This window comes from Ochotona princeps, chromosome 12 (assembly GCF_030435755.1).
Source record: "Ochotona princeps isolate mOchPri1 chromosome 12, mOchPri1.hap1, whole genome shotgun sequence".
Lineage (NCBI taxonomy): Eukaryota > Metazoa > Chordata > Mammalia > Lagomorpha > Ochotonidae > Ochotona > Ochotona princeps.
The window spans coordinates 13,160,957-13,177,318 of NC_080843.1; the positions used below are offsets into that span (position 1 = coordinate 13,160,957).

A 16,362-nucleotide genomic window follows, 5' to 3' on the forward strand; every position below is an offset into this window, starting at 1 on the left:
GGAAAAAGGAAATTAACAGGTAAACTTTTTACAAAGCAAAAAAAGAAGAAAAAAGTCTTGAAATCTAGATCTCTTCACAATACTCAGTTTCCAGCAACTTTTGGAAGACTCCTCCCAGGTGAAAAAATTAAAAAGTGAATTTACCACTTGGTAGTCAGGTGCTGTGTAGAAGCTCACTACAATTTAGGCCAGGAATGAAGAGGCTGGGTAAGAACTGGGAGGCCACACTGCCTTCCTTCAACACACAATTTGTTCTGAGTGCTCTCCTTGGCGGTGAAGGGTTCAGAAAGGATTCCCCCAAAACTGACACTCAAAACCAAATCTCTCCTATGTTGAAATGAGATGAAATTTTATTTGGAAATCAGATAAGCACATAAAATCATTGTGTCTTCACAACACTTTTGTTTGCCAACAGTTCAACATCCTTGGACTTGGGAGCCTTCGAGTCCACCTATAATCTCCAGACAGACAATGCTGTACATTCGGTATTGCAGAAACTATACCCAAGGAACTTAGCATATCTTATTTCCATACTGCACCTGTAAGCATGCATTTCAATCATGAAAACATTTCTTCCCTATGTATTTCTTGCAGATTTTAAAACTTAAATGTGAAGAGCATGAAATAACGCATCAATACAAAATAAACTTTCTCCATATTTACCATTTTTGTACATTAAAATAATCTTCACAATTAGATATAACTTTATTCACAGTGTTTGATGAATAACAGTTTTCATAGCCTGTGTTTCTATGCATGCGTTCTTTGAGTGTCACTGTATAATATTTTTGTCTCAAACCTATTATACAAGTTAGTAGGTTAAAAGCTCAGGGATGATAATTTTGTAGTTTATCATCACAAAGCAGTAGAGTTAATATGCTAGTCTGTGTAATTACACCTGCTAGTGTGTTAACTTTGCTCCACCCAGTGTGAACAGCACTTTACATAGCCTGTGAAGGGATATGGTTCTAGAAAAGTCGTTCCAATTGTTCAGCAACACAAGGGTATAACCGGCACAAAATAGGCATTTGTAAATGTGACTTCTAAAGAAAAATAAACTTCCATATTCTCATAACTAAAATTGTAGAAAAGGCATCACTATTATGAAAAAGAACCAAAGTACCCAAGCTTAAATCTTAATAAATCTGAAGGCCTTAAAGCAATTCGCAAGTTTGTCATTACAATCAATGCCCTGTGCCCATATGTGTGTGTGTATGTGTGTGTGTGTGTGTGTGTACAGATTCTACACAACTCATATGCCAGCTTCAAGAGCTAAAGTGTGCACAAGTTCCTGCCTGCACAGACCACACGGCAAGGTCAAGCCCAAGCTTCCAAGGTACTACGCAACTTCTCCCTGAAAACAGACCACCCTACGTGCTCAGCAGACGAAGCGGCAAAAAAAGACATATACAAATAAGGTTATGCTGCTTGATTTCTGCATCGTGGAAAAAAAAACCACACATTCTAACTACTGAAGAAAAAATTGCCAAACCGCATCAGAAAATCCAGGTTCAAAGGAGAGATGCGTTTTTTTCCTTATTTCAGAGAAACGACTTATACCTCTCACTAAGTTTAAACACTTTCCCCATATCTGCATTTAAGGGAGATACTGGGAAGTAGTGTACCTCCAAGACATCAATACACAGGTGGTTGTGAAAGGAGAACTAAAAGAAAATTCACAAACAGATTTTTTTTTTTTTGTAAGAATTAAGTAGCCTGTCCAGGGTGCATACTCCCAGCCTGGGTCAGCTTCTCTCCAAAGTGTCGTCAAGAGGCCACTTAGTCCCTCCTGGGCCATTTGCACACTCCACTCCATCGCAGCCCGGGCGCATCATCGGGACAAGAAAACGCGGGAAGCCAGTCACTACCCAGACCTCCAAGGAAAGCGAGCCCTTGCGAACAATCCCCACACAGTGTCAGCAGAGGGTGCGCCCCCCTGCCCCGAGATTAACCCTCTTGGTTGTAGAGGCTCTCCTCCTGGCAATCGCCCGCGAGCCTCCGCCTGCATCCCCAGTGCAGCGCCGGCCGGCCAGAATAGCCCGGGATGATACCAGGGGTTGCCAACGCCGACCAGTGCGCAGACTCCGCGGCGCGCTCTGGACTCCACTCGCCTCAACCTGCTTTCCAGTGAAAAGGCGTGGGAGGAGGAGTACTGGGAGGGGGCGGGGGCGGAGGGGATCCTGTTAATTCGAGGTCCTGGGGGTGTGGGAGCGGGAGGAGGCTCCGCTGGTCCCTCCTCCCTCCTGCGGGCCCCGGCTCCACCTCCTCCACATGCCCCCAGATATACACACTCAGCCGCGGCTGGACATGCACACCGAGCGCCGGCTGCGGGCGGGCACACACTAGGTAACGACACTCACCTGAGCCGCTGCGGAGAGCTCCTACCACCAGCGGAGCGGCCTCGCGGCTGCCTGGGCCATAAAGGGACCCCTGCGCTGCGCGAGTGGGGAGAGCCGGAGCAGACCTGAGAACTGAGGTGATGGCGCGTGTCGCTTAAATCCTCTCCTCCAGCACCCCAGCCGGCACGCCTGCTGGGCTGTGGTCGGAGAACGAAGACAGAGAGGGGCCCTGGGCGCGGGGTTTCGGCGGGTGCACGTTACAAGACCAGCGCTCCCAAAGGGGCGCGGCGGAGCCGGCGCAGGAAACTTGGGCGAAGTTAGTTGCAAGTGCCCGGGCTGCAACCGAGAAGCCGGGAGGAGCGAAAAAGCGGCCCAGGCCCGGCCCCCGGCGCGCCAGGCAGCGCTGTCTTCCTTCCCTGCCGGCCTGATCCCGGAGCCCGAGTCGGCCGGCGCGCCTGCAGGGGCTTGGAGAGCGCGGAACCAGTATGGCCCAGCGGACTGGAAGACGCGGCGCTTTGGAGAGCCGGGAGCATTTCCTCTGAGGCCGGGTGACCCTGGGCTTGCTCCGGCCTCCTCCGACCTCTCTCCTCGCCCCTCCTGCCCTGCGGCCCGAGAGGAAGACTCAAGAAAGGCAGGTGCTGGCGGAGGGGGGGGGATAACTTCCCCCCTCCCTCCCTCCACCCCAGCCGCTTGGGGTGAGGGCGACCGCCATCAGCGCGCCCAGGCCGGGTCGGAGAGAGCGCGCCGGGGCCGCGGTGTATTTGTATTTATATCCATCGCGGCGTTCTGTGTTCCCGTGGCGCCCGGACCCTCCCCCGCCTCCCCCTCCTCTCCCTCGCGCTCGCGCTCTCTCTCTCTCCTCTCTCTCTTTGCTGCGGGCCACCTCCCCTCCTCCCCCACCCCATCTGCTTCTGTCAAATGAGAAAGTCACCGAGGAGAACCCAAACACTCCAGCCGCCGAGAGCCCCCTTTGGCACTTGGCAGCACGCGGTGGCGGGCGCCTCGACGCAACTTTCACCGCTGCTTTGCACTTGAGAGAGAGAGAGAGAAAAACGAGGAGCGAGCTCGGCCGGGCCGCGGCTTACCTGCGGGGACCTCGCGAGCCAACGGCCGGCCGCCAGAGAGGGAGGACGGCAAGGAAAGCAGAGGCCAGGTGCCCCCGCAGGCCGGGGGCGCCCCGGAGAAGTTACAGTGTTGCAGCCGGAGGGCCCCGGGAGGCCGGCGGCGCTACGTGGCCCTGGGCCGACGCCCCGGCGCCCTCGTCCCGGGTGGGAGCGGCGTCCGGCGCGCAGTCAACATTGATTTCCTCCTGGCCGGGGGCGAGGGCCCGGGCGGCGCGCTGCAGCCGCGGCACGGCGACAGCATGTCCAAGCCGGTGGACCACGTCAAGCGGCCCATGAACGCTTTCATGGTGTGGTCGCGGGCCCAGCGGCGCAAGATGGCCCAGGAAAACCCCAAGATGCACAACTCGGAGATCAGCAAGCGCCTGGGCGCCGAGTGGAAGCTGCTCACCGAGGCGGAGAAGCGGCCGTTCATCGACGAGGCCAAGCGCCTGCGCGCCATGCACATGAAGGAGCACCCCGACTACAAGTACCGGCCGCGGCGCAAGCCCAAGACGCTGCTCAAGAAGGACAAGTTCGCCTTCCCCGTGCCCTACGGCCTGGGCGGCGTGGCCGACGCCGAGCATCCTGCACTTAAGGCGGGCGCCGGGCTGCACGCGGGCGCGGCCGGCGGCCTGGTGCCCGAGTCGCTGCTCGCCAACCCGGAGAAGGCCGCCGCCGCTGCCGCCGCCGCCGCCGCGCGCGTCTTCTTCCCGCAGTCGGCGGCCGCCGCTGCCGCCGCCGCCGCTGCCGCCGCCGCGGGCAGCCCCTACTCGCTGCTCGACCTGGGCTCCAAGATGGCAGAGATCTCGTCGTCGTCGTCCGGCCTGCCGTACGCGTCGTCGCTGGGCTACCCGAGCGCGGGCGCCGGCGCCTTCCACGGCGCGGCTGCGGCTGCTGCAGCAGCGGCCGCGGCCGCCGGGGGGCACACGCACTCGCACCCCAGCCCGGGCAACCCGGGCTACATGATCCCGTGCAACTGCAGCGCTTGGCCCAGCCCTGGGCTGCAGCCGCCGCTCGCCTACATCCTGCTGCCGGGCATGGGGAAGCCTCAGCTGGACCCTTACCCTGCGGCCTACGCCGCGGCTCTATGACCCTGCGGGCCGCCTTTGCAGGACCGCCGTGGCCGCGTGTACATATGTATAGGTACGAGCCTGCGGCCTCGCGCCCCGGACGGCGGGGCAGGTGCCCGGGAGCTGTGCGAAAAGCTGTATAGGTTTGCCAAAGCCGAGGCCGAGGGCGCTGGGGGCAAGTGTGCGTGTGAACGCGCAAGATCGCGACCGACCCTCCCTGGGGCCAGCAGCCGCCTGCTAATAAGACAGCTGGGCCTGGCAGCCGCTGTGGGGTCGCTTTGCACTCGGGAACCTGTTGCGCTTTGGCCCACGGGGGTGGAGGAGAGACTTGTGGACGCGCTGGGCTTCCCTAGTCTGACTTGCTGGAAGTTTCCTGGTCGATTTTGGTTTTGTTGCTCGCTCTCTCCTCTCCTGGATTGTGAGGTCTCCGTGGCTAGCGCACGAGCGGGCAGAGCTGGTGTGTGTGTGTGTGTGTGTGTGTGTGTGTACACGCTCCCAGGATTCCTCCTAGCACCTTGCTCCCCGGCTGTGCCATATGAACTTTACAGATCTCTGTTCTTTTCAAGCGGAACCCCTGGACCGGATCCATGCTTGACCAGTGACCAGCTCCAAGCTGGTCTTTTGTACGTGAGCGGATCGTGGTTGCTTTTGTTTATCACGCCACATGCAAATTGGAGCTGGTGGCTCTTTCGCGAAAGCCAGAAACACCGGCCAAAGATGTGTGAGATGAAAGTTATTTGGATTTTCGCCCTTAAAAAAAAAAGAAGAAAGAAAACTGCTAGAAAATTCTCCCGAGGCTCCCTGGCTTGCATTTTTGATACCATTTACCAACCCCGGGGAAACACAGCCTTCCCTTTCCGCCCGTCTGCTCGAGTCCGCCTTCAGATTTGTAAATGTGTACATGTTCGTGAAATCACTGAGTCTTGGAAAATGTGTTATTTTCATTGCCCTAGATCTGAGTCGGTTTTAGACTCAAAAGAAAAAACCCATTTGGAGCAAATGTTAAAGTTAACTTTTAGAGATTGCGGAACGATTTCAGAGTCGCAATGGTACCTGATTAAATCAGACTTTTTTGTCTGAGTGGTAATTATATATTTATTATTTAGCATAACTGGGGGGCAGGGAGAAGCGCCGGATTGTTCGGACAGATCACTCATTTTCAACTAGCATTTCTCCCCCCAACTGGAACTATTTTCATGTGTTTTGGAGTTCCCCTCCGCGATTAGTTTATTTTTAGGTTACTTGCAGTTCATTTAAAAATTATGTTAAAACACATTTTTAGAAAAACAAAAAGGACCTTCCTTAATTATAGCTTTTTGTTTCTTTTAAAATGTATATATTTTGGCTAATGTTTGTGAAGGAAGTTGGCTAACATGTATTTAGTTTCATATGGCTTCATGTAATATAAAGTTTTAAAAAGTTTAATTATTGGTTTTAACCTTTATGTGTAAATGCTTTTCTTGTGTGATCTAATTTAATATTAGACGTCTGAACTCTGTACATTAGAATCCAAGCATCACTCTGTTCATTTTTTTTGAACAAAGAGTTTAAATAAAGCCTGAACCAGGGAAAAGAGGGGGGAAAAAAAAAACCTCTATTTCTTGTTGAGTTCCTAACAAGATTTTTATCTGAATTGCCCTTATGTGCCTGGTCCAGGTGAGGTGTAAGGTATCCTCCAAAGACAGTCTTTGTTTCACTTTGGAATAGATTGACTAGGAAATCTAAATCAAGCCATTGTGATTCAGAGCCAAAAGCCTGATTTATCACATTTTTAATCGTGAATAGGAAAGAAGATTAAAAAAATCAAGTAGTTGTATTATCTTTTTTTTTTTTTTCTTTTAAGGCATTCATGAACCAGAAAAGAGACCATTGAAAACATCCAGGCGTTCAAAGCTTTTCACCAGTTTCTAGTAACATTTTCAGAGGAGAAAGTTGCCTGACCACTTTATCTGGTTAGCAGCCTCACCACTTAAAGTCATGTAATTTGTTAGGTATCTTCAGGGTATTCCTTATTTACACATTTCTGTTTTATTGGGGAGTCCATCACTGTTACCAACGATGTACAACTTTTGACGCCTGGAAAACTTTATTCTTCATGCTAATTGCATTTAAATACAAACCCGGTGTCAGGCATCTTGAAGCAAAAAGTTAAATTTCCAGGACTTAGACAAGCCTCCACTGGAAAAGAATTGGAGATCCTAAGAGATTTTGGTGCTAGAAAAGAAACGACTGGGTGCCAAAGACGACGTGTGTGTGTGTGTGTGTGTGTGTGTGTGTGTGTGTGTGTGTAGGAAGATCCCCCTGGCCCCCACCCACCAAGATTGACTAGCTGAACACACAAACACACATGACAGTGTCTCCTCACTCTCACTGTCTGGGAGCTGCGCGTCTTTATAAGCTACCCAAGTGTTTAAAGTGACTCTTCTCCCCCTCCCAACGGAATCATGTTTTAAAAACCATGAAAAGTTTTGGAAATGTGAGGAATCAGCTTTGGCTGGCTTGACCCTGATTCACTAGTTAAAACGATCCCTCTCTTGTTATTCCCCAAGCTCTTTGCAATATTATAAGTTAATTCATATGGTTCTGAGCGATTATGCAAAACTAATTTGGACTGTCCAGGGGTAATTATCCCTGACACGGTTAATTAAATCCTTTCAGGGCTTGTCTTTCCCTTTTGTAGCCGCCCAGCACTTCTCAACACGCAACTTCCTGCGGCTCTCTGCAAATCACCCCAGCCCGAAATCTGAGCGTTACCTCTCTGGGCCCCTCCGGCCTGGAGGGTTCCCCCGCACCGCCCCCCACCCCACCCTTCCACCGCCCCGCAGCGTCCCCCGAGGTCGGCGTTCCCGGCGAGAAACGCTCCAGAGGGATTGATGAATGGGAGGGGGACTGGGAAGATGAGTCCAACGAAGGGGTTGGGGGCGGTGGAGGCTGGGTGTCCCGGGAGAGTGTAGCGTCCCCCCGAGCTCATTGTTGTTGCTGTCTGCGGAAGGCCCTGTGACTGTCGCCAGCTCTGACTCCGGCGGTCTGGCTGGCAAGTGGGTGGGGGTCGCTCCCCTGGAGAGGGTCTCTGGCCAAGCGGGACTGGTGCAGAATTCAGGGGCAGGAGTCGGGGCCCGAGGGCGTGGAGAAAGGGCTGGGGCCGAGCGAGGTGAGAGAGGTCCCAAGTGGCCCGCGCACTGCCGTGCTGGGTCAAGGCACAGACCTGCTGTCTGGAGAGCGCTCTCTCGCTCTCTCGCTCTCTCTCTTTCTCCCTCCCTCCCTTCTCTTCCTTACTTTTTGTTCTTCCAATTTTTAGTCCTTCTCCCACGGCTTACTTCCCGCACTTCCACACACCCCCCCCCAAATATCTACGACGCTTCTTGGGTATTCGCCATTGGCCTGAAAGCGTTGACTGAGTTTGGGTCACTCCAGCCAGTAGCCCGGCTGCGCGCAAACAAGTTGGTCTTCTCGCGCCTCGCAGTTGGGAGGTGGCGAGGACGCTGCAGCGCCTGGGGGCGGCTTCGGGGCAGCCGGGGAGCAGGCCGCGGTCTAGTCCTGGAAGGTTTTCTCTCCCTGCCTGGTCTCACCATCATCACCACCCCCACCCCCACCCCACCCCCACCCCCCTATAAAATAAGAACGAGAACCAGACGGCGAGATCGCCTCTCCCGGCGCGGCTCCGGGCTTGCCTGAGCTCCGGGCGCGCAGGTGGCGGAGAGACTTCTCCCCGAGTTCCCGGGACCGAAAGAGCTCCGCACGCCAGCCAATCAGAGCGCAGCGCGGCGGGGGCGCCCGGGACCTTGGCCGCAGCATCCTCCCGGGGGCCGAGGTACCCGCGGGGCGCTCGGCAGTCCGGAGGGTCCGCGCCGCTCCCGAACGCCCACGGCCGGGCGCAGGCCCAGGCGCGCCGTCCAAACTTTATTAATCTCTCCCCCGTTTCTTTCTCCCTCAATCCAGTGCGTCTCAAAGGTCAGCCCTCTTCTTTTAAAAGACTGATATTATTAATTCACTGACAATCCTCCCTCCTCTTTTTCTTTCTTTTTTTTCCCCTCTTGCAGGGGAAAAAAAAGGTGGTGGGAGGATGTTGAAAAGAGCTTTTTTTTTTTTTATCCTCCTTTTTTTGTCCTTCAGTGGGAGCGTTTAGACAGTCGAGGAGGTTTTGTCCGCGAACAAAACGCAGGGTTGGGAGGTTTGGTGAGAGTGTTGTTTGTTGAAGTGGAGCTAAGAAAAAACGGCGGCTTTCCCTCATTGTGAAGAACCCAATCAGTGGTATTTGGAAAACTGTTAGCATTGTGCACTTGTTCTGTGTCCGTTGTGAGGCGCTTCTTTTCACAAGGCTTTTTTTTTCAGCCCATCCAGCTGGCCGGGATGAATAGCACAGCAATGTGTACAAGGCTTTGTCCCTCCGGCCTTCAAGTAGCCCCCATTGAATAGACTAAGTTGACACTGCGTGACAGTGAAACAACATAATAAAAAATACATGAGCTCCTGAATAGGAGCAGGCGCATAAATAAATAAAATGGGTGACCAAAACTGGATAAACTGAATGACAAAACGGTGAAAGGGGAACAAAAAGATATTTAACACGCTAGATTAGCATTAGAATGCGATCTACAAGGCAGAACAATTGATGAATAGGTTTACCGGCCAAGAAAGAAATGGACTAAATGCCCTTTGAATAGATATGCTTTTGCAAGGGCTGAATGGGAAAAGGTAAAGATGAAGCTATGCAAATGAGTGGGGGAACTTTTTATATATATTCTTTAAACACACACACACACACACACACACACTGCAGGGGAAGGGTGCTGCCTCGGGGTGTTTATAGAAGTAATAATTGCCATTATTAGCATTGTCTACAGAAGATAGAAATTGAACGGGTCCGGATAATATAGGGTAGCAGTAATTATTCTTCTAATTAATAGTCCTTTGCCACTTGCAAAAAAAGCAAAGAAAAGAAGAAAGAAAGAAAGGAAAGGAAAGGCGAGGAGAAGCCAAAGTTTTGCAGAAGTTGGGTTTCCCCTGTTCATTTGCGCAGCATTGGAATCCACACGCCAGGCCAGACAGCCGGTCGTGGCTGACCCCAAAACACTCTGGGGAGCCAATCGTGAGACTCCGTGGGACCCACAGTGCAAAATCAAGTCTGGCCCACGGTGGGTGCCCAGTTTCCTAGCTGGGGGATGCACGCAGCAGCGTGGTTGAATGCCTCTAGGTACAGGAGGGACACCAGCGACTGCCCCAGGCCGCTCTCTCCTTTCACTCCCCCGCCCCTCCCCTACCCCCAACCCATCCCATCCCATCCAGTCCTTTCCCAGAGGTGCGTGCTCAGGACAGACGGGCGGTGCGGCCACCGTATTTTGTGTTCTGCCTTCAGTCTGTCTGGGTTGCTGGGACAGATGGCTCTACCCAACCAGCTCTGAGCAACCCCGCGCCGCCCCCCAAACCCTACCATTGCGTCCCCGACCTCAAGGCCAAATTCACGCCAAAGGCAAGAGCTAGAAGCTTGCGGAGCCCGTTCCCCACCGGTTGCGGGAAGAAGCCACAGAACGTACTTGCGTTTCGGCTTTGCCTTGGCAGGTGGTGCACTGTACCCATCCCCAACCCCATTAGCACCCCCTGGCGCGCTCTCTTTCAAGACCTAAGTGAACCCACACGGAGGCCGGGCACGAACCAGCGCAGATCCCGGGAGGCCGGCCCGGTGCTGATGGTGTCCACAGGGGTCTGCACCAACATCATTTTGCTGTTTTGATTCGTGAGGGTGGACCGCCAGGGCTGCCGCATCACCCTGCCGTCGAACCTTGCAGGGTTTGACTACCGGTCCAGGATTGCCCGGGAATCACCCGAATACCAGCTGGCGAGTCCTGGCAATGGCAGCCCGAAGGGCACCCCGACGGCCACCCCGACGGCCAGCGGGGAAAGCTTCTGAATTGTGTCCAAAATAGGGGGAACGCCAGACTCAAAGTCATGCCCCTGCTCCATCTCCCCACCCCCTTTGAAGAGAAGGAAAAAAGCACTCTTGATAGGGGCTGCGAGGCATTTGTATGTTTCAAAGTGTGAGTTGTGCCTGGGTAGATCTCGCTTCCCTTTTAAAAATGCGAATTGCTTGAAACGGACAGATGCCAAGAACTAGTGGGAGCTCACCCAGAGCGTCGGAGGCTGCTGCGCGGGGACTGGTCGGGTTGGGGGTCCCAGGTGGCAACCGCCCCAGAGCAGAGCCCGCACCTGTGCCGACCACGGTGAGCTTGACTGCAGAACCCTGCAGCCAAGTACCACGCGAGGCGTCAGATGGACGCGTCGGTCCATCCTTCCCACTAAACTGCTTCGAAAGAAAATCGGCTCTGGCTGTTTCATTCCTTTTGAAGATGTCTCCACCTGATTCTGTCCTGCTCCAGGTTCCTCTTCTTGCTTGGGCTGTGGAGGAACTTTTTGGACAAACAGAGAAAGTTTGGGTACTAATTGTAAACACTCCGTCGTTCTCCTCCAACGTGTTTATTATCACATTAGTCAAGGGAGGCGCGAGGTCCATTATTCATTTTGGAGCCTCTAGGCAAAGAATTCTGTCGAGATGGACCAGTAAAACCAGACTTCTTCAGGGAAATTACGGGCCATCTGCAGACTTCATTCTAGGAACGCTAACACCAGCCTGTCCGTTCCTCGCTCGGCCTAGCAGCCAACTCTCCCATTTTAACCTGGTGTAGCCCCTAGGTAGTGAGCCATTTGCTGGAAGCTGGAGGTCCCGGAAGGAGCCGCACCGCACAGCCTGGTATAAGAGAGCCCCAACGAGGCTTTTCATAGGGCTGCACTTGGCGCAGTCAACTGCACAAGGGGTCGGGAGGTGCTTTTTACAAATGAAATACTGCCTTCAAACCCGCGCCCGCTGGCGGCGGGGTGGGGGGTGGGTGGGAGCGGAGCAAGCTCTCCGGAGTGTCACCCCCTAGTCCTCTCTCGTGCTACCCTACGCAGACGCGGGGTCCCGCTGGCAGCCCAGCCAGTCATCTATCCCCATCTCCTACAGGTAGGCCACGCGGTTCAGGGGATCCTCCGTTGGTTCCGCGACTATTCTGTACCCAAGTCTGGCTAGCGCACGCACACAAGCAGCAGGTGGGGAAAGAGACCCCGGTTTCTTGATCGCCCCGCGGTAAACCCGGACTTGGAAGTAGCCCGCGGGCCGGGCGCTTGACCGGGGCCAGGGAAAAGCTGGTGCGGCTGGGCGGGCTCCACAGCTCGCCCCAGCGCCCGAGCGCTCCCCGGATTTGTAGTAATGCAGATTTGTTTTCAATTGGGTTCCCCGGGTGAACACCCAGACGGCCTCTTTCTCTGCCTGTTTTGCCCGCTGAGCCTGGAGCAGTGAGAGGGCGCACTTGGAGTCTGCGACAGGAGACGGGCTTCGGAACAGCGCAGGGCAAGTGGGTGCCCGTGGGGCGGGAGTGCGTGGAAGAAAGAGAAATAACCCTGCGGAGAAGGCGAGATAGATTAGGACTCCGCAGTGCAGAGACGGTGATTTAGACCTTCCTGGTCCCTAGCGAATCCCTGACCTCTACGTAAAACCACTGCCCCAGCAACCCTGAAGCTGCGCAGCTGAGATGGCTTGGGGGCGGGGGAAGGGCGGAAGGGAGCGGGGACCGGGTAGCAGGAGCGGGTCTCCAGGCTTAGGGCGTAGAAGCCGGTGGACAGGAGGGGACCAGAAGGCGGGCAGAGTTCCACAGGCCTCCCCGCCCCCGGGAAATCCCGGAGACCACCTCCTCCCCGGGACGGAGGCCTGATCACCCAGCGAGATTTTAGAAGTCGGGACCGTCTCTCCCTGCCGCAGATTTAACCCCTGCAGACCCACAGTGGAAAGCAAATTTAAGTGCATCAAATTCGTGGGAGCCTGCTTGAGAAATCCAGTCCGGTTCCGACAGAACTTAGGAAGGGATATGTGTGCGTGTGCGAGCCAGCGAGGGATTCCTTCCTTCCCGGACCCTGTAATTGCCCCCTCGTGCATTCCGAGTCGGGGCTCGGGGAGTGTGTACCCTAACTGCGGCTGCGAGATCAGCTCTTGGAGGCGCGCGCGCGTGTGTGGGCGTGTGCACATCTGACCACTCCGTCCTGGCCACAGCCCTCCCGGGCCGCACCCGCATAACTTTGAGCTGCACAAAACTGCGGTGGACAAAGGCACCGATGGCCTTTTACCCCAAACTCAGGCTTCTTGTGCCTCTCCAACCTGGATTTCTGTTTTTTCTTTTTCCAGGACTGGGGTTTGCCCTGCCCGCCTAGACTGGAAAACGTACTTACTTAAAGCGGCTGCTTGGCTTGTATCGGAACTGTGGTGTTGGGCCGCGTGAATAAACATGAACCACAGCCCTCTCAGGCACTCCAGGGATTGCAGCTGAGGAGCGAAACTCCAGGGACTGAGGGTCCCGCCTCATCCACCGCTCATCCCCGCCAGCGCTGTCCCCGTGCGCCCCCAACCGGGTATGCATAGGCTCCGTGGGTGCCCGCGCGCGCCGCGTGTGGCACAGGTCCACATACAGCCACTCCCCTAGGGGTCTTTGAGTACGGCTCTCTCTCTCTCTCTCTCTCTCTCTCTCTCTCTCTCTTTCTCTCAAAAAGTTGCCGTTGCATAGCCAACTGGTAATGTGTGGCCAGGGGCGGGGTAGTGGCTGTTCTGTCCACTTCCACTTCCCAAGTCTGGGACAAGGGCTAGCTGACCCAAGTCTTTGCTTAGAACCTGGCTATTGGGTGTGGCTTTCGTGAGTTGGGGTGGAGGTCGTGACCCATCTGCCGGAACGTTCGAGACTGGAATTACGGACAGAGCACCGTGCAGCCCGGCTGCAGAGGAATAACGACCCCTCCTCCCACTGCCCTTCTGTTGCCCTCTTGGTGGCCCCCTGGGAAGAGTCGCCGCTGTGACTCCGTCTCCCCAAAAGCCATAGTATCCCGTGGAAGTGAAAACAAGGCTCGGGAGAGGCCCCGCCGGCTGGAACCGAACGCTCCACGCATGCATGGCCTTGACGTCCATTTCTGTCCGACACCGTCCAGGTGCTCAGCCTGGGCCCGGCGTCAAGTGCACGCCGTACTAGCACAGCCGAGAATCTCAGCCAGGATGCAGAGGCTTGGCGTACTTTTGGTCCAGGCCCTCCGGGACGAACCCGAACCCTAACATTCGTGGACCTTAGCATCTTTACTCTAACTTTGGAACCGCTGCAGTTGTGAAAACACCAGAACCCCCGCCCTACGCGTGATCGCGCTCTTCGGTTCCTGCGAGGTGCGCAGCGGCGCCGGCGACAGAAGCTCTTCGCTGAAGGCAGAGCTGAACCCAGGCGGCGCTCCTAGAAGATGTTTTTGCTTGCTTGTTTTGGGTAGAACTTCGAGGTCCCCCGAACGGTGGCCCTGGAAATAACCAGCAGCGATTACTTCCTGCTAAAATCGGCGGGGGGGAGGGGGAGGGAGGGGACAGCGAGATGGAGCCCAAGTGTTGTAGCTGATCACGTGGCGCAAGATTTTCTTGAACAAGTGTTCCCTGGGAAACTGAGTTAGCCATTCGTCCCAGCCCAAGTCCCGGCCGCCTTTCCCCGTGAATTACTTCTCTCCACCCCTCCTCCTTTCCTTCCTTCCTTCCTTCCTTCCTTCTTTCTTTTCTTCCTTCCTTCCTTCCTTCCTTCCTGAACTTTTCATTTGCTGTGAAAGGCAGGAGCTCTCTTTCATCCTGGCTCACATCCCAAAATGCCTTGCAGCTCCCAAGCTGGGAGGCAGGACGGCAGGGACTCAAACACTGGAGCCATCACATGCTGATTGCAAGGTGGATATGCACCCGGCAGGAAGCTGGGCTGGAAAGTTGTGTTGGGACTCGAATCAGGCCTTGGATGTGGGATGCAGGGGACCCAAATGGGGACTTGACCTCTGTGTGTCACCCCTTTTGTTGGATTATAAGATACCCACCACCACTACCACTCTGTCTATGACTGGGAACTCTGTACTAAAAACCACAATGGACAGCTCTAGGAGCCCAGGGCAAGTTACAGAGAAAATTTGGGGAATACTGGCTGGTTCTGCTGGCTAAAGGGGAGCTCCTGGTGGGAAATGCTCTCTTGTGATAGCAACGAGTGAGCAGGAAGGTACTTGGAGGCCTGTACCAGGAGACTGGGATCAGTGTTGGGCAGGAAGGGCTGAGGAGACGCTTCCTCCATGTAAGGCCGAGAACCCCAACTCTCTGCCTTTCTCTCTCTCCTGTTGTGTCCACAAACATCCTCTGCGAGGAATTCTGTGAGTGGTGCCCCTGGAAGGCATTCCCCTGGTTTGTCTCTCATCTTCCCCACAAATACTTGCCAGGTTGCACACTGAGTAGTAGGGAGCCTGTTCTAGACCCCACCTGCCCTTACCCATCTGGCCACTCCCACCGCTGCTGGCCACACTACAGATCCCAAGGTTTGTATCCTTCTGCAACTTACCAATAAGATTTTCTCTGACATCTTTGACAAATCTGAAGGGCAACTCCAGGATGCCTGGCTGTTTCTAGGAGCTGCAAATCCATCCTATCCGATGACCTCTGCAGCCAAATGAATCTGGGGATGCAATGAGGAGGGGGTGGAGTCACTGGTCCGCTTTAATCAAAACAAGGTCCAAATGTCTTTTCCCTTTCCCAACCCGTGCTCAGAATCTAAGTCTCCTGACCGGCCTTGACTTTGGAAAAGTGGGTGAAATTGGACTTGACAGCCTGGCTAATGAGGTGATTCCATCCTGCCCCAACCTGTCCCTCCTCATCTTGACCCTTTCAGCAGCCCAGGATAGTGAAAGTGTTAGTAACCCCTGCTGTGATGCCTCCTGCTCAGAGATTTGTGCTGAATTCTGGATCCTTCTGGCTGTGTTAAAGACATAATAGAGGAACAAAGGAAAATAAGTCCTGGTTTCTAACATTAGCAGTGGTTGTTCTCCACGGTACACAGTGCTAATGCCCAGTGCCCCCACCTGCACCCACCCAGCTATCCATTATACCCAGCCATGCTGTCTTCTTTCTTGTGCTCCTCTGCTGTGTTAGACCCCCGTCCCCCTGAGGCCACCTCTAAGATGCCTTCCCATGACCCCAACTCCTGGTGCTCTTGGTTTTGTGAACCCCTCTCCCCCTTTACCTGTGGATTAGACCCAGCGGCTCCTTTGTAAGTGAAAATGACAAAATGCAGTCATCTCCCAGAGGAAGCTTCACAGTGACTTCTGCGTCCCCTATCCTTTTGTCTTGATTTGGGTTTTCTCTCTCTGATGGAAGCCAGCTGCCACTTCGTGAGACCCTCCAGGGAGAGGCCACATGGCAAGCAACTGTCATTTCTGAGCAGAAGCCAGTGAGGACCTGAGGCCCACAATGGATGACTGAGTGACGCACAAGTGCATGGCTGCCACTGTGGCCGTGAGGGAGATGCTGAGTGAGAGGCACTCAGTGACAAGGTGCCCCTGGGCTCCCAACCCACAGAACCAAGCAATGACCAGTGTTTATAGTTTTAAGCCTTCAGGGTACTGTGGTATCCAGCATGACATACTCAAGAAAACGGCTCCAGAAAAATTCCTCCCCTTTCACCTGAAGCCACAGAAATTTTCCTTTCTACTGAATGGATCTTTTCAGCCCAAAATATGGTTCCATTTGTCTAAAAAAATTATTCTCATGACTCTACTTTCCCCTCTGTAGGTACTATTCTACTTCTCTAATATTCTCTACAATGAATCCTAAATTCCCTGCTTCTAATCCTCTCTTCCTCAGCATTGCATCAAAGCAGCTCAAGTCTAGGTCCCTGATGACTACTTTGCTGCTAGCTTGAAAGGTCAGTTCCCATCTAATTTGACCACTGTCTTTTCCTGGAAGCATTACTTGTTTGAGAGAGCACCTGTTTTCTGACTTCA

The 16,362-nt window shown here is 54.2% G+C and overlaps 1 protein-coding gene across 2 annotated transcripts; it reads left to right on the forward strand.

The window, feature by feature from the left end:
• The first annotated feature begins 3,617 nt into the window (after nt 1-3,617).
• Nucleotides 3,618-4,594, forward strand: SOX21 (SRY-box transcription factor 21). Of its 2 annotated transcripts, XM_058670684.1 has the most exons (2): nt 3,670-4,139; nt 4,206-4,533. In XM_058670684.1, the coding sequence occupies exons 1-2, from the start codon at nt 3,703-3,705 to the stop codon at nt 4,531-4,533; spliced, it is 765 nt and encodes a 254-aa protein (XP_058526667.1). In that variant the 5' UTR covers nt 3,670-3,702. The 2 variants fall into 2 exon arrangements, with proteins under 2 accessions (XP_058526666.1, XP_058526667.1); XM_058670683.1 differs by having other exon boundaries at nt 3,618-4,594.
• The last annotated feature ends 11,768 nt before the right edge of the window (nt 4,595-16,362 follow it).